Source organism: Branchiostoma belcheri, unplaced genomic scaffold (assembly GCF_001625305.1).
Source record: "Branchiostoma belcheri isolate BF01 breed outbred unplaced genomic scaffold, Haploidv18h27 scaffold165, whole genome shotgun sequence".
Classification (NCBI taxonomy): domain Eukaryota; kingdom Metazoa; phylum Chordata; class Leptocardii; order Amphioxiformes; family Branchiostomatidae; genus Branchiostoma; species Branchiostoma belcheri.
In genome coordinates this window covers 31,026-49,312 of record NW_017803102.1, presented here as the reverse complement: position 1 = coordinate 49,312, position 18,287 = coordinate 31,026, and the positions used below count along the sequence as shown (strand labels likewise).

At 41.8% G+C, this 18,287-nt stretch overlaps 2 protein-coding genes across 2 annotated transcripts in view; one reads left to right on the top strand and one right to left on the bottom strand.

Annotated features, from left to right (window-relative positions):
- LOC109466399 (protein FAM102A-like) overlaps window positions 1–11,592 on the bottom strand; it is a 55,790-nt gene extending 44,198 nt beyond the window's left edge. Inside the window, exon 1 of the mRNA XM_019764113.1 lies at window positions 11,114–11,592. Within this exon, the coding sequence (XP_019619672.1) occupies window positions 11,114–11,262 (149 nt within the window). The 5' untranslated portion in view covers window positions 11,263–11,592. The remainder of the gene's footprint in view (window positions 1–11,113) is intronic.
- Window positions 11,593–14,022: 2,430 nt separating this feature from the next.
- Window positions 14,023–17,193, top strand: LOC109466387 (matrilin-4-like). The gene is made up of 6 exons (XM_019764099.1): window positions 14,023–14,086; window positions 14,548–14,738; window positions 15,339–15,494; window positions 15,775–15,840; window positions 16,236–16,410; window positions 16,988–17,193. The coding sequence occupies exons 1-6, from the start codon at window positions 14,023–14,025 to the stop codon at window positions 17,191–17,193; spliced, it is 858 nt and encodes a 285-aa protein (XP_019619658.1).
- Window positions 17,194–18,287: the final 1,094 nt, after the last annotated feature.

Here is an 18,287-nt window from a genome sequence, read left to right as displayed (position 1 = left end):
TACAGATTGCATTTTCGAGCCTGGTTTATGAATTCATCTGATTTGTTACACTTTCCCCTACATTTTAAGCTTTAAATCGTAAAAATCCATCAATCCAATCTGGAGATATGAGTATCTAAAAGTTCTATTCCCACAGGCCTTCTGTGGGGGAACCGTTGCTAGGGCCGTTGCTAAGGAGGTACTGGGCTGCTTTCCCAGTAAAATGTAGTGCATACCATATGTAAAACGTGAAGAAAATTTTTATCGGTGGAAAATTGTCCATTTTCAGGGCCTCAGAAATTCATATCATGTTTCCATGGTAACCGTTGCTAAGGAAAATACATCTCCCTAGCAACGCAGAGGATAATACTTTTATACGGTTGCATAAATGGCAATAGAGGGATACCTGTGGGGGAATGTTTGTGTCCTGCCGATTTTGAGTGAAGTATCTGAGTGTAGATATGAGGGCAGCTCATTTTGTTTGCAATTTTTCGCATTATTTGGGTGTTTTTAGCTAAAAATGTAGATTTCTGACACCTGTGCCATGATAAATGAAGCACTTTTGCTGAAATTCGATACAAGCATGTAAGTTAACAACTGCCACGAATCTCTGCCTATTAAATGCTGATGACTTCGTTCTTCTGAATAAAAAAATGATATTTTGTGTTTTTTTCTATCCAAAAATGTACATTTTGGTTCATGTGATAATGTCTAAAGAAACAATGCTGAAATTTATTATGAGCATTTGACACAAGTACGCCACATTATTATATACAACAATATAAACGTTGCAGATGTAACTTGCTTCAAGACTTGCCACAAAACAAGCCATACTTTGACGCTAATCAGTTTAAATCATCATCAAAACCTGGCAAATGTTAATGGTAAACAATAAGTGAATCACTTGAACGGTTCATCGCTGAGGAATGGAAGAAAGGCAAGTACAAGTACAAAAGAAAACTACACAGCAAGGTGCTTTTCGTTGCATGTGAGGAAGAGTGTCACAAGATTACATCAGAGAATATTGACATCGTCCCTGAGTTCAACTCAGGAAGAAGCTGACACTCGAATAATCTTTCATGCCGCCTATATGCAGCCAGGATTGATGTCACTTGTTCCCGGCCGGGAAGAGTACATATGGCAAGTGAAACGCTGGAGTTTCCGGAAAAGGTCACCTGACAGCTCCCATTCCATCCCTAGGAGTTTGAACATGTCTCGGAAGTCTTTGTTTTCTTTACCAAGTCGAAGAGCTGGCACATGTTCCCCCATGTAATACATCACGAATTTAGCGGGACGCGCATCCATGCAAGCGAAGTTGTCCGCGCTCACTTCCCGATCGTATGCCCCATGCCTCTCCGGTACCAGTGCGCCCACTTCGGCGTCAAATGTGATTTCAACTACAGCAAAAAAAAGTAATTTCTCAGACAAGCATCCTTCACCCAAATCACGAAATCGCCAGGACACGTAACCAAAGTCTGGAGACCCTGCGAGCTCACAACACACATTTGTTACGTCACAGACCAGATGAACAGAATAAAGGTGTGTACTTCGTATACCCGGGTAAAATGTGTGACGTCATAGATCAAATGATCACAACAAAAGCGTGAATTCTGCATTACGTGTAGGTCAATACAAGACATCGTCAGAGAATCTGCCGGGTACCTGCCGGATGCCTGCCGGAGACCGACCAAAGAGGGTTACAAAATTTTTAACAAAATGCTACTGAAGGAAACTTTTAATTGTGACCACGACAGCCGATGCCCGCCCGACTCCTGAGCCCGACCGGGACCGGCCGGGGCTACATCCCCGACGGGCACCGGTGGGCAGGTCAGTGCTCATCCACGGGCCAACGTGGCTGTGTGGTGGTTCACGCAGGCCGAGTCGACACGGAGAGTTTTTCTAACTACATGTAGTTTGCTGTAGTTTTGTAGTAGGCATTATACGCCTTGACTAATGGCGAGGCTTTCGCGGGTGGGACCGTCTTTTTAGACCGTTTGACTTCGCTTTTGTACCGATAGGCACTTAGAGTCAACTGTCTCGAGGGTGTGTACTTTATGAGAAAGGCTTTCTAACTACGCGTAGCTGCTGTAGTTGTGTACTCTCCAAGCAGAGGTTTGTCGTATTTCGCCTCGCCTTGAAGACGCTAGCGGGTCGGGCCGTCTCTTTTCAGGGGTCCACCGCCTTGATAAACGATATTTACAAGAAAGGCACTCTCTCTAACTACCCGTAGTTGCTGTAGTTGTGTAGTTGTCATATTTCGTCTTGCTTCGGAGCGGCTAGCGGGTGGGATTACTTTTTCTACGGTCGGACATCGCGTATGTGCCGATAGAGTCTACCCCTGTTGACAGGGCAGTGTCTATTTACGGACCTACGTCGCCGAATACCAGTGCAAGCACACATTTAGAAAACGACAACTTTGCCGTTCCCTCCACACATCTGGCTAAAGGTATACATATACCGTATTAAACAGGCACCTTCCTATAATGTACTCGGTCACACGCTGACTTGTGTTATCTGCCGGCTATTAATCCAACATGCCCCAATCCCGCGTGATTGGGGCATGTTGTTTAGTCGGCTGGTGTTCGGGAGCAGTCTGACTATAGTCTCCAAGTAGAGGTTTGGGGTTATTTTTGGTGTGTTTTCAACTTTTTTTATCGGGGTTTCTAGTTTGCACTGTAATTTTTTTTTTCATATAATGTGCTGTAATGAGCAATACCCACTGATTGTACAGTGGCTCAATCAGTGGGCAATCAGTGGCTCACAGCTGCCAAGTTCTCAATTGCAATGAAGGAGGTGTCAATGGACTCTGACTTTGAAAGACTGCAGTCCGTTGTTGATGTTACCCACAATGGTGTCTGGGAGTTGGTTCCAGATCTGACCTCCAGTGTGGATGAAGGTCCGGCCGGTGGAGCTGGTTCTAGATACCGGTTGTGCAAGTGCGTGGGATGGCATAGCAAGACTAGTTCTGGTTGTACGTCTGAAGGTGTACGGCTTGGGTAGCATTGTCTTCAGGCCTGCTGAGCATGTGTCTGTGTGCATTTTGTACAAGAGTGCCGCAGCAGCCACTTGGCGACGGTGCTGAAGAGATGGGATGTTCAGTGTCAACCTAGCTTCTTGTTCGTTTGTTCCTATGATTTTAAGTGCCCTCCTTTGAACAGAATCCAGGAGTCCCAACGAGGTGGCAGGTGCACTCATCCAGCACAGTGAGGCATACTCCATAACACTGCGTACTTGTGCCTTGTACACTGCAGCTCTTCCACTGGGAGTGAGCTTGTGGGCAACTCGCCTCAAAGCTCCAAGTTTCTGACCAGCTCTAGCAGCAGTGTTTAAGGTGTGTTTTGTCCAGCTGAGCTTGTTGTCAATAGTGACTCCCAAGATTTCCAGTTCGTCTTTTTCAGCCAGTTTGGTGTTTCCAAAGAAAAGATCTGAGCTTTGCTCGAGATCTTTTTCCTAGAGATTGTCATTGTTTTACACTTGGTTGGTTCAAATGTAACTTTCCATTTCTCTGCCCAGATCCTCATTCTTTCCAAGTCCCTGTTTAGGCTCACCACTGCTGAGGCTAGTGTCGTCACTTGTTCTGACTACAAAGTAGAGAGTGGAGTCATCTGCATATAGATATGGAGGGCTCTCACACCCGTCTCCCACATCATCTATAAAGACTGTCCCCCCCCCCACAAAAAATTCCCGGGGCAAAAAAGAAACCCCGACAAAGAAAGTTTAAAAATACGCCAAATTACTTTAACCCCAAACCTCTGCTTGAAGAGTAGTCTGACCAGATCAATTGATTTTCCAACCGAGGACGTTATGTCTGATTAAATCGCTTTACGGTTGCCGGCCGTCCCACATCCAGTCGGCCCCCGAAGGGGTGTGGTCATATCAAAGATGTGTGGGGAGGAGCCACGTTCATGATCAAAATCTGTTGCGAATTAATTCGCATTGAAAAAAATATATCGAATTAGATAGATAGATAGATAGATAGATAGATAGATAGATAGATAGATAGATAGATAGATAGATAGATAGATAGATAGATAGATGTACAAGTGGTACATGCATGGAGAAAAACAACATGGTACAAGTAATAAACATTGGGAAGCCAGCTTTTAGTGAGCAAATTATAACCACCAGACCAGCTGCTGCGGCGTTGTGTAAGTTACTAAAAGCAAGGACATAACATTGCTAAAAGTTTGCTACAGGAATACAATTGTTTCAGACGTTATATTAGTAATATGGATGTCGGTCGGACAAGTTCGTGTAGCAGTGCGTGACGAGCTAAAGATTGTAAATTATGACGCAAAATCAACTAACGCGTTGTATCCATATGCATGTATCACATTCTGGGAAGCAGGTACATTTTGTAACTGGTTAATGTCGATCTGAATAAATTTTCAAGTTTCAAGTCTCAAGGTTCGCCTCTTTAACTTAAGATGACAGCCATAAGACCACTAGGTTTGAACCAGGAGACTATAAGGTTTCATCAAGGTGCGCGGTGGACTCTACGTGTCTATTGGCACAGAAGTGAACTCAGGCTGTGAAAAGAGACGGTCCCGCCCTCTAGCCTCGCCAAGGCAAGACCCAATACTCCAACTACACAACTATAGCAACTACGCGTACTTAGAAATCCTTTTATATGATATACAATTCCTCAAGGCGGTGGACTCTAGGTGCCTATCGGCACAGAAGCAATCTCAGTAAAAAAACACGATATCACCAGATAGCCTCGCCAACGCAAGGCGTGATACGCCAACTACACAACTACAGCAACTACGCGTATTAAGAAAGCCTTTCCTATAATATTACCTTTCCTCAAGGCTGTTGGCTCGGAGTGCCTATCGACAGGAAAGCGGTCAAACCGTGAAAAAAGACGGTCCCACCCTCTAACCTCGCCAACTACAGAACTACAGCAACTACGCGTAGTTAGGACTCTAGGTGCCTATCGGCACAAAAGTTAACTCAGGCCGTGAAAAGAGACGGTCCCACCCGCTAGCCTGCCGTGAAAAGAGACGGTCCCACCCACTCAGGCCGTGAAAAGAGACGGTCCTACCCGCTAGCCTTGTTAAGTTAAGGCGTAATACGCCAACTACATAACTACAGCAACTACGCGTAGTTTAGACTGTCTTTCTTATAATATACCTTTCCTCAAGCGGTGGACTCAGAGCGTCTAAAAAGACGATATCACCCGCTAGCCTCGCCAAATCAAGGCGTATAATGCCAACTACACAACTACAGCAACTTCACGTACTTAGGAAGCCCTTTAAAATATAGTTTTCCTCAAGGTGGTCAATTCTAAGTGTCTATCGGCAAAGACGTGAAGTCAGGCCGTGAAAAGACGGTCCCGCCTGCTAGGCCAGGCAAGGCCTAAAACCCTAACTACACAACTACAGCATCGGGTAAATGTTAACATAAGCTTTTCTTCTTACTATATTTCCCGCCATTTTCCCTTATCTATGATGTCATTTTACATCATTTAGACGTTGTTCGCGGTTGCTTAAGCAAAAAAAAATCCAAGAAGATATCAATATTCAATCGGACACTCCATCTTTAAACGTTTTCCCCACAGGTATCCCTCTATTTCCATTTATGAAACCGTATAAAAGTGCTCATAATAAATTTCAGCATTGTTTCTTTAGACATTATCACATGAACCAAAATGTACATTTTTGGATAGAAAAAAACACAAAATATCATTTTTTTATTCAGAAGAACGAAGTCATCAGCATTTAATAGGCAGAGATTCGTGGCAGTTGTTGACTTACATGCTTGTATCAAATTTCAGCAAAAGTGCTTCATTTATCATGGCACAGGTGTCAGAAATCTACATTTTTAGCTAAAAACACCCAAATAATGCGAAAAATTGCAAACAAAACGAGCTGCCCTCATATCTACACTCAGATACTTCACTCAAAATCGGCAGGACACAAACATTCCCCCACAGGTATCCCTCTATTGCCATTTATGCAACCGTATAAAAGTATTATCCTCTGCGTTGCTAGGGAGATGTATTTTCCTTAGCAACGGTTACCATGGAAACATGATATGAATTTCTGAGGCCCTGAAAATGGACAATTTTCCACCGATAAAAATTTTCTTCACGTTTTACATATGGTATGCACTACATTTTACTGGGAAAGCAGCCCAGTACCTCCTTAGCAACGGCCCTAGCAACGGTTCCCCCACAGAAGGCCTGTGGGAATAGAACTTTTTAGATACTCATATCTCCAGATTGGATTGATGGATTTTTACGATTTAAAGCTTAAAATGTAGGGGAAAGTGTAACAAATCAGATGAATTCATAAACCAAGCTCGAAAATGCAATCTGTATATTTGACAGGTTTTGAAAACTAAACATTCCATTTTTTTACCAATTTTTACCGAAAAATCGAATTTCAAAAGCTCATAACTTCTCTTAGAAATGACATATCGGAACAAAATTGACATTTTTGTAATCCTTTGTTCCTGTTTTATCTGGCCTCCAAGTAACGTTGGAAAATATCTATATTTGATTATTTGACACTCCCCTTTGCATTATAAGTAGGAAAGGAGGTGGTCCCTATGGGGTCAAAGTTCAAGGTCAGATAACAAGGTCAAAGCTGGGCACTCAACATGGTTATCATACATTTTCCAAAAGCTTGTGGGGAGGACTATCACATGAAGGCATTCGCGTTTTGTCCCTTGATTTGGTAACAAAATCTTGTCTGGCCCATGGACTATATAGCTAGATCAAACTTCAAAGTACACTTTTACACAAAGTCCACTCAAACTTTGAGTCAAAGTACTAACATCAACTTTATCCCAGTTCCAAAGTACTGTATATGAACCTTGTGAGTGCGAATCTTGTAACATTCACGTACACGGTGCTTCTATTTTTTCGTATTGACTTATGGAGACCGCAAAATCGTGACATCAACAATTTTTTCTCCACTTTTTTAAGTGATAATTTGCTATTTTCTTTCAGACCTTTCAGAAGTTTACATACATTGTATTGTCGTATAAAATATTAATAATCATCCGGTAGGACATTTTACCTGTGACATATTCACAAGATCCATCTTTTCATACCTTTACTGTATGTGCGACATTTGAGAAAAGGGCAGGTTACTATATATATTGTATGTTTGACCTATTTCTGTGCTCTGTATTGAAAGCCTATCGCAGATTTAAAACACCATTGTCCCCTAACATTATGGTATTCACAGACAGGTGTCTACCCCATAGCTACAGAAGTATACGATTTCAGGGTCTTAGAGATTCCATACTGTAAATATCAGAACTTTTGCAGTGGTCTTATTTTGGATGTGATCTCTTTATGACACTGCAAATATGCGATTCCGATGTATGACCTACTGTACTACAGTAAATTACTTTAACCGCAAATTTCGAACACTGAAAATCTCCTAAAGCCCCTTCTAATGCAGAACAAAACCACCATAAAACTAAACATATTTACAGTATATCAATATGTGGGATAGGTAAACCTAGAATTGGGACAACTGTCAGACAAAAAAACTAAAACAACTTGGACCATTGGGACAATGCGGGACAGAATAATGTGGAAGGAAATTTTGCGCTTCTTGCCAACATAACTAATCAATAGTCGATGATGAAGAATACAATTTGTACATGGGACTTTGGCCACTAATTGCCCCAATACTGACAGCATCAATCAATAAAGCACAGGCTGAGATACTGGACACATTCCCAAACACCCAATCATGTTTTACTGCATATGGGAGCCAAGGACAAGGCCGTTAGATAGGAGCAACACAAGGTTGCATGGCCATACATGTAGTTCAGCTTTTTTGTAGTCATTTTGTACATTTCAAAGGGCTCGAAATTCTTTTATCTGGCATATCTGCACATGTACCTACCTGCAATGATGCAAAATACTTGACAGACAACTTTTACCTGCAGCACCCAGACTTTATAAAGTAATAGTATCATTTTAAAACTGTTCAGATTTAAATTTTAACCATTTGCCATTATTTCATAGGTGGTAACAGGCAATGCAGCATATATATAATATAATCCCAATGCAGGTTAGGTGCAGGTAGACATCAGAAATACCTGCACAGCTCCAATTGATTGATTGATTGATTGATTGAATTTTACCTGCACTAACCTTCATATACGTCAATTTTACCTACACTAACTTACATATGCAGGTGGTACTAAGTATTTCAAGCTCTGTTAGACATTTTAGTAACAAAGTTATCATCATTAAGCCCTTACAATGTTCAGATCTTGACTACCAGTATGTTTTTTCCAGTGACCCATGTCTGTGTTGTAGAGACCAGAGGAAGGGGTGTGTTCTCCCACTGCTTGTGGACCAAACACACTGCCTTGTGCGCCTACATGACGACAGAGAGTTAACTCCATTTCTATTGATTCTTCTCAACTACATGCCATTGAGTCACGCAGTACTTAGGACAACAACCAGCAACAACCAGAAGATGACTAAGGATAATTCAATTAATGAAGTTTTGCCAGGATAGTGAGTTGCTTGCAGCAACATTTCCTAGATCCGTGCAACATATTTTTCAAAGGTTTCAATGAACAGAAGATGACTAAGGATACTAGTAATTTAATAAGAAGTTCTGCAATATTTCCTAGATCCAGGACCATGCAACATATTTCTCAGAGGTCTTACCAATCAGAAGATGACTAAGGATAATTCTATTACAGAAGAGACACCCTAGACTGTTCTGCAGCATTTCTGAGATTTGTAAAAGGAAATTTTTTAAAAGGATTGTGACTCCAAGAGGGAAATTGCCTGACTGTGCACCATGGTTTTGGGGTGCGGCTCTAGTGTCAATATTGTATCACTCCCACGCATGGCCAGAGAAAGCTTCAATTCAAAGGACATAGTTCAAATGTATAGTTAATCCATTTACCTTTCTGACAGTTTTGCTTCATGTTGTAGGATAAAAGAGGTTTACATTGTATTTCAAATTTGCTCATGAAACAATTCCACAGTGTAGGAATTGCATATTTCAAAAAGAAATTCATGATGTCGTGATTTCACAGCAGAAAGGTCACGGCCAAGATAAAGCCACTACAAACATTTGAGGACTCACAGTAACTGAGTAAGTTATGCTCTGATGAAGGGTATGTCTTGAACTTAACATTTGTCATAATGCCAGCTAGTGCAGTGCTTGTCTAGGCCTGCCTTGTAGAAAACTGTCCACTTCAACTGAGCAAAATCTAGCATATGGCGACGATGGCAGGTGAACGAAGGGTTTGGAATTCTTGGTGTCATAGAAACACAACCCATCCCTGGCAAGGACTTTACCACTATCAGACTTCAGATGGCCGGGGTGGATGGAAATTCTTTAATTATAAAATATGTATATAGTGTTGGACAAGACTTGTCATCTATTACAATTACTTTTCGCTCATGTCATGGTATTCGAAAACTGAATCAGATTAAACAGTCTGGTACCTTAATTTATTAAAGTTCTAGAGCAGCAAATGTTTGGAATAGTCTACTACATTGAATATTTCAATAAATGTTAGATATCCAGGTGATGAGATACACAAGAAAACTGTTACTCAAGCAACTGGATAGATTTTGAAAACTGTCAGACGTTTCAAGTATTTCTAGCAAAGTAATCTTATTGGTCGTGACGTCTTTTTTTTCCCAGTTTCACTCTCTCTTTTTGAAAAGGAGCCAAAAAATCAAGGATATGGAGATGCCACATCATCGCATGCTGGCAGCCAAAAAAAGCAAGAGAAATTACGAAAGAAAACGGTAGCATAACCGCTAGTTCCTGTCTCTTAATCAGATAGGACGACAGTTCCTGTTCAAACGACCCAGGGTTCAAGCTGACCTATTGAAGAACAATGGCAGTGAAAAGAGACGGTGGCAACGGTTTAAAGCCTTGTTTGACGCTGTTGGCTGCCTGCCGTAGCCTCCATAGCATGCCAAAAACTGGGGGTTTGGGGGATCTTCAAGGTCTTTGGGAGCTTTTATGTGCTATTTTCTGATTACATATAGACAACATAGCCGGCCTGGTTGAATTACCCCCGTTTTTTAAAACTGGGCAAGTCATAAAACAGCCGAAGACCAGCAAACCCCCAGTTCTATAAGCCTGCTACAGAGGCTGCCTGCCATTTGTATGACTTAAGGATAAGCATTTGTCCGTTAGCTAACAGACTTAAATAACGCACGCAGGTCCTCTCTAATTTTCTACGGCATGTCATTTGTAAACAAACGTTTGTGTCTCAAATATACAAAACATAATTATAGCTTTGACACAAAATACTGGAACAAACACATGGACAAGATGCAGCTTTTTCCCACGAGAAAGTACATTCATGTCATTAACCTTCGTACTGCATAAGTAGCCTAAATAGGCACCAGTCTTGCATTTAATAGGTTTGGCAGCAGTTAAAAGGTTAAGTACAAAGGAAACTATGGCAGATTTGTTGACAAAATACATTTGAAGGAACATTTTGAGGCTTTTTTTGTTTTTCAAAGGGGGCCAGAGGGTAAAGGAAAACACCTTTGCTTCAGGCCAAACAGGTGTTACTGTAGATTCTTTTATTTATTGAGGAATTTAACTGCGTGGTAGGAAGGAAAGAAGGTTTTTTGTTGTGTTTTAAGTTTAAGTAAAAACTATTCTGTAGTAGGGTAGTGATACCGTGGAAGTGCCAATTCGTTGTGTCGTGATTTTCGCTGTGACCTCCCACAAAACCACTGCAAATATTTAAAGATCTACAGTATCAGTAACGTCAATGCAGTTGAATCATCAACTTAGGATTTACAGTACATTAAATCATAAATACCAGAAAAATATGTCTAAACCCACACCTAAATAAAGTACTATACCACAAATGACTTCTTCCTGAGACCGTATTTTCAGGTGAAGCGAAATAAAATCGTCCCACATACCTCTTTTTGCTTGACCCAAATCGCATCACAACAAAATACCTTTTAAAAATATAAAATTACACCCCTTCCACCCCCCTCCCCAAAATAACAGTTCTACTTGCAACAGTACCATCTTGAACTGTCTTGCAAGCAAGAAGTACGATAATTTTGAGGAATACGTGTCCCTCGGACGGTTGAAAATATCCAGAAGTGTTGTAGAAATTTTTGCGGGAAGGACCACAACAACAAGAGCCCGACACATACCTTGACGACAGTTCGGTGAAGGTCCCTCCCTCCAACAATCTCAACTTGCTGAAGAGAATTCCGTTCACGAAAGGGACTGCAGACAGTTCCTCCAACTCTAAGTCGACGTGGAACTTGTACTTTTTCTTCTTGGCCATAAATGTCATCATTTTGTGGAGGTTTCCCCCAGAATCCGCGGTACTGCACACCGAAAAATACTGTCCAAAACGTCGCCTGAAAGTCCAAACAACACCGAAGCTTGTCACTCGCTCTCCGACTGAACGGTTACTTCACACCCGACTGCAAGCTCACCCAGCCTTTCCGCGAACCATAGTTTGTTGATCTAGGGCCTGGAATCCCCTCAAACTGTGAAAAACGCCTGTAAACTTGCCACGACACCCGGAAAGTTGGGAGTTTCTTTTTTTTTTTCCAGAGCGGGCGCCTTGCCCGACTCGCTGTCCTGTGACTGATGAACAACCGGAAGTAGCACGTAGGCGGTATTTCCCAGCATTCCAGAAAAGAGAGGCAAGAAAAAGCGACATCTGGCGGTTGAAAGCGGCAATGCATGCTATGACTTTTCAGACACATTTAGTTTCATAAAATTATATATAAGACCATGTTGATTTGATTATATAGATGACATCCTCTGGGAACCCAAAACAGATGCGAGGGTGAGAATTAAAAAAAAAAAGTTTACAAAAAAAAGTTACTTTCATTATGAAATTTATGTGGTCAAGAAGGTGGAACACATGACACAGAATATGGTTTGGCGAATAATCTATTCTTCAAATTAATTTCTTTACATTTTCGTCTTTTCGATTGATTTTGGTATTGAGGGACTCATTTACACCTGAGTGAAATGAGGAAAGTCATGTAAAATGCCTTTCCCAAGGGGACAAGATCGGTGACACCGGGCAGGATTCCAACCCGGGACCTCTTGGGCCTGGGCCGAACACGCTACCGCTATGCCACACGCCCACACGTTGCGATCTGGGGCTAGGTACCGGTGTTATCAAAGAGTTCATCTTACATCCTAGTTGTGTTTGTTTTCTTCATTGTTTCTGTAAATGTCAAGTGCTATTCATCTCAGTTGACATGACAGAACTGTGTTAGCAGGGACAGAAGATTAGTGATGTTTATTTGTGTTGTATACTTTGATGTACACAAACAAGTAAATTTTGGCTCACTCACATATACTGGTCGTTTTCTGACTGTCAATAAACACTTGACACCAGATGTAACGCTAATTTTAAAGACTATTAGTACTTCTTGAAGCTTAGCCTAAGGTCTGTGCCTTTGCAATGAAGATAACACCAATATTAGATATACACTTTATGTTTAAGTTAAAACTTTTTTTCCAACACAGAATTGTTCTCTCCTAGAGCTTTCGACCAGTCACTCTGGTCTTCTTCAAAAGACTGGTCAAAGCTCTAGGTGAGAACAATCTCTTGTGTTGGAAGAAAACTTTAAACATATAACCTCCGACACAGAAGAATTTTCATGATAATCATTCTACATTCTGCTAGCTATAATTTTGTCCCAGTCAGATGTAAATTTCACAGACAATGGATACCTTCCAAAATCCGTTTGGGTCTGCAGCAGTGAAAGCAAACAACCTTAAGATTTCATCCTGCATCCTTGTTGACATGTCTTCTCTGTATACATCTCCCTTGAATATTAAAATATACATTCTTTTCTCATAATTGTTCCCATCACTCTGCTAGATATTAGACTATTGATTTTAGGACGTTTTGTACACTTAAATGTGCGCAGTATATTTTGAATACTAGACATGTCTTCTCTGTATACATCTTCCGTAAATATTAAAATATACATTCTTTTCTCATAATTGCGCCCGAGGCCCAACTGTCGGAAGCATCATACCGCTAGATATTAGACTATTGATTTTAGGACGTTTTGTACACTTTAATGTGCACAGGATAGACTAAACAAAAGTCTCTGGACGGTGAAGGTGAGGTGAGTTTTTTTTTCAAGGCTGGATTTCATTGCATGCCGGGAAACGCGGTGCACTATGGGCCACATAAAAGTCAAGGCCTCTACCAGGCTTCGGGAGGCGGCTGGAAAGAAAGAGTAGAAATTGGCCAAATAGAGAGATAACATGCCAGGGGAGTTGGTCTGCTGGAGAGTTCAGTTAGCCGTACCCGAACTGTACTTTCTAGCGGACCAACTCCCCCGGCATGTTATCTCTCTATTTGACCAATTTCTACTCTTTCCAGCCGCCTCCCGAAGCCTGGTAGAGGCTAGCAGTGCCCCGGTCTTGTCCCGTTGCCACGTCCTCTCATATGACGTAGCCTGATGATGAAAGTTTATGTGTTATCATTAACGTGGACCAATGGTTAGACTGCTGGACAGTCCTGCACATTTGCTCGGGGACACTTGTCAGAAACGCGCAGCGCTGTGGAGAGAGGAGCGCGCGATGGAAGAAACACACACACACTACTGACTGTGGTCTGGATAGAGGCATCCGAACAGTGTTTCCTTTGATGAGACATTAGACGGTAAGAAATGTTATGTAGTTTTAATTCTCTTTCCGTATATTTTGTGTGATTTTTTTGTATCATGTCTCTTTTTTAGCTTTCGGACACCAGTGCGACTTAAGCAAAGCAGCCGTAGCTGTGCATACACACTATGAGAGTTTTCAATAAGGAACCGTTTACGAGATACCGCTCGTGTAATATGTTAACGTGTGAATCAGAGCTATATCTTGATGATGTCAGAACATTGTAAGGACGATTGTTTATTAAAATATGATTTTAAACCTCCTTGCTTGTCGCCCGTACGTCGTGACAGTATGTTTTAGAACAAGATAATTACGGCATGTGTTTTGATGGTGTCAGTCTTGGTTAGGACAATCATTTGCTAAAAGAGACTTATCCGTCTGTTCTCACACAGGAATCTACCAGACAAACATGATGTGGAAATTGTGGCTGGTTACTTCAGTGCTGGCCGTCACCACTAGCGGAATACGTGGCTGTAAGTATCGGCGATTTCTTAACGTACTGGTAGAAAAGTTTGATCCCCGGGTTGTATTCAGATTTAATAAGCTTTATGCTGTGATTTTCACGCAGGCTGTGACAGAACAAACCACGTACAATGACCAAAAAAAGAAACGAAACTGTCTGTTTATTACTACTTTTGCCTATACCAAAACGGTCCTAAAATAATGGTTCAGTATTTATTAGTGCCTGAACCACTTGGTTGCATGATTGAGTGGTAAGAATGTTAGGTAAAAGTTGGGATACTTTGAACGGCAATGCGGTACTCATTTATACATATGAATGAACTTTATTGCTCAACAATCGTACAAGGTACAATACATATATGCTACATGGACACAGTGCCCGGCGCTAGAAGGCAAGGATCTAATTTAAGTGGAGATATCGATCAGAAATATAGCATAAGTAATTTATGATGTACGCATACTTGTTCATCAGATGTCCCGGAGTTGAGGTCATCTCTAGGGTTCTCAAGCGCAGACGGAGGCCGGGAAGTTAGAAGGAGTGGCCCCTACATCGATATCGTTCTCATCCTGGACGATTCCTCCAGCATCGCCCCGAATGTGTTCCACAACACCCTGGCGTACTTGGTCAAGTTCAACGGGTGCAGAACCTACTTCGAAACTCGGGTGAGTTGTAAGTTCTGAAAGTTTAGAATTTAATTACCTTTAATTAACTCTGGGTGCGGAGTCTGCGCGTGTGTGTGTATGTGAATATGTGTGCGTGAGTGTGTGTGTGTGTGTGTGTGTGAATATGTGGATGGGTGAATGTGTGTGTGTGTGTGTGTGTAGTGTGTGTATGTGTATGTGTGTTTGTGTGTTTCATGTGTGTGTGTGTTTCATGTGTGTGTGTGTGTGTGTGTGTGTGTGTGTGTGTGTGTGTGTGTGTGTAGTGTGTGTGTGAGTGTGTGTGTGTGTGTAAATTTGTTTGTGTGGGTGCATGTTTGTGTGTGTGTGTGTGTGTGTGTGTGTTTTTGTGCGTACGTGAGTGTGTGTGTGTGTGTGTCTGAGGTGTGTGAGTGAGTGTGTGCGTGCGTGTGCGTGTGTACGTATATATGTCTGTCTGTCTGTGTGTGTGTGTGCGTGTGTGTGTATGTTTTTTGCGTGTGTGATTGTGTGTGTATATGCGTATGTGTGTACGTGCGTGTGTTCGTGTACATGTGTGTGCGTGCGTGCGTGTTTTGTTCGTTACTAATGGTTATCATTTCGTGTTTGCTGCACGTGCCACAGATCGGAGTTATAGTTTCTAACTGCGCACCGAGGACAGAAGTTCCTCTGGGCCGGTTCACGATGGGTGACGAGGGACTAACAAACGCCGTGGGATCCATACAGCGGCAGGGAGGACTGAGCCGACCTGGACCGACTATTCGCTACATGATGGACACGGTAGGTCTGAACCGTAGAAGTAAATCTTTTTTTACAATTTTCTTTTGCACCATGTACTTATAGTGTAGGTATAGTGGAATGGCTTACTTGAACGCCCACGCCATTCTGTGTCCGTTTGCATTTTGTTCTTGCTGTCACTGAAGAAGGATGCCAGGCGGCACAAATGTTTGTAAATTTTGATCAAGTGGTATAGTTCATTATTCATGCATTACAAAGTATCATTATTCCTGATGTCCTAGCCTTTTATAGATGCATGATTCTTGGTTTTGTTTTTGTTTAGTCCCGTTTCTATGATGGGGTTCATCCAGTGGCCGTAGTCCTGACAGACGGGTATATTCAAGGCGAGGTACCGTATGACAGACTTTGTACTTTTTACCATAGGGCTTTATAGAGGTCTTGGGTGTTTGTGCGTGCGTGCGTGCGTTTGTGTGCGTGCATTTGTGTGTTTGTAGGTGTGCTTGGTTGAGGTAGGGTGACAGGAAGGGGTTTTGGTTTTGGTTTTGTAACCACTGATTGACCTTAAGGAAAAGTTGGCAGTCTAAATCGTCTGTCCGCAGTCTGGGAGGAAGTGGGCACTCCCAAGATCTATGTCTGCAATATTTCTGTCTTTTTTTATTTTAAGTACCGTGTACGCCAAACCATTTCTTTATTTGTGCCAATAAATTGACAAAAACTAAATATTTAACTGAGGTTTGAATTATCCGATTTCTTGCTCTATTTTTATTATATCCACTGGCCCAGGATGATCACACAGCAAACGCCGCAGCAGCAAGAGCCGCCGGGATCACGATGTACAGTGTGGGAGTCGGAGACCGTGTGGACGTCGGTGCGCTTGAGGACATCGCCGGGGACGCTAGCAGACTTTTCGACGACACCAAACCGTGCGATCTCTATCGCAAAATAACGGCGGATTTTGGTGAGTATTATCTATCTAGGTTGGTGAAGGTTAGACATCCATTCATTCTTGGCAATAGATGCACTGGTGCACCTAAAAAAATTGGGTGCACAAAATTTTTTGGGTGCACCATATACAATAGAATGTCAGCAAAAAGTAATTATGTTTTTCTAATTAAGTACTACAACAATGATTTTTTATTTATTGATAAATAATGATATTATTTACTTTTCTGACACTCATATGTTAAGAATATGCTGTATACCGTGTATACTGTGTACAAAAATATTTGGGTGCACTGGTGCACGGATAAAAAAAGGGGGTGATAGTTCCAAATTTGGGTGCACTAAGGTGCACATGCACCCAGTATTTCCAGCCCAGAGAGGCAACCTCTGCGATGTTATGATATGTTACAATATCCATATTACTGACAGGTAAAGACTTCCAAATCTACGGTGGCGACGACGGTGGTTCCAGTAGCTGTGGTGACATCAGGGTCCGCAGTGAGAGCGAGAGCCCCCATAACTGGTACCGCAGACAGAGAAGCAATGTAGACCTCTGCTCTGTTACGATACTGATATTACTACGTTACCAACAGGTAAAGACTTCCGAATCTACGGTGGCGACGACAGTGATTCCAGCAGCATTGGTGACGTCAGGGCCCGCAGTGAGAGCGAGAGCCCACACAACTGGTACCGCAGACACCGGTGGGAAATGAGCGGCCTGCAGTGGCAGCAGGGCAGGATCCAGTGGCCGAAACCGGGGTCCCGCCAGAAACTGCCACGGCGCCGCGGGCAACAGTGATGTATTCAACAGTCGGACCATTTCATAGTATGTGAAGCGACACAACATCACCCAAATGACTTGATACGTCAGTGGTGGTATTGTGGTGATTGGCAGTATTTCAAACGTGCCTTACATAGGATTCCAAACAACATTTAACTTAAAGTCTTTGCCTTTTAATACAAGAGCTAAAAGACAAGAGTACATTTGTATCTGCCACTGAAAAATCATGCCCATAGCATGTGCAGGATACAACATATCAAAGTTGTTACCATAGAAAACTGTCAGCAATGGTAGTGTAAATTCTATCTATCTAAGTTCAAGCCATCAGATAGAAACATTATTCAATATATCAATATTCAATACGACAAAGAATCTAGGACATATCTTAAGGTGATGAATACATTTTGAGTAATATTAATTAGCGATCATCTATTTCTGGAACTTCATTGGAAGATAGCAGTTTGATTTTCTAATTTGTATTAGACATTGCATCATCCCATCATAAGGCATTAGATGATCGAGTACATCCATGATCTTACTGACTGGCAAGTTCGAAGAAGCAACAAACACAACTGGTGTGGTCTTAAATAAATAAAGAACTGGTAGTATGTACTACTATGTCTTATGTATCATTTATATAAAAACAAAAATATGCTCAACTAACACATACAAAAGATGCTAAGATTACACTGTTTGCCTTACAGATTTGCATATAAGTAGAATTTATTTATTTATTTATTTATTTATTTCTGTCTTCTTTATACAGGGTAGACGCACTCAGTACAATATACTGCTTTACAGGCGTGCCCTGTACAATTTCAATCAATGTTCAATATTTGTACTGCATGATCTATCAAAATTATGAATCTAGAGCAGCACGGTTTGCCTAACAGTTGTCTATCAGCAAAATAGGTGTGAAATCTTTTATTCACCATGGTTACCATCACCATGGTTACCATCACCGTGGTTATCGTCGCCATGGTTACCATCACCATAGTTAATATCACCATGGTTACCATGGCTACCATCACCATGGTTACCATCGCCACGGTTACCATCGCCATGGTTACCATCACCATAGTTACCATCACCATGGTTACCATCACCATGGT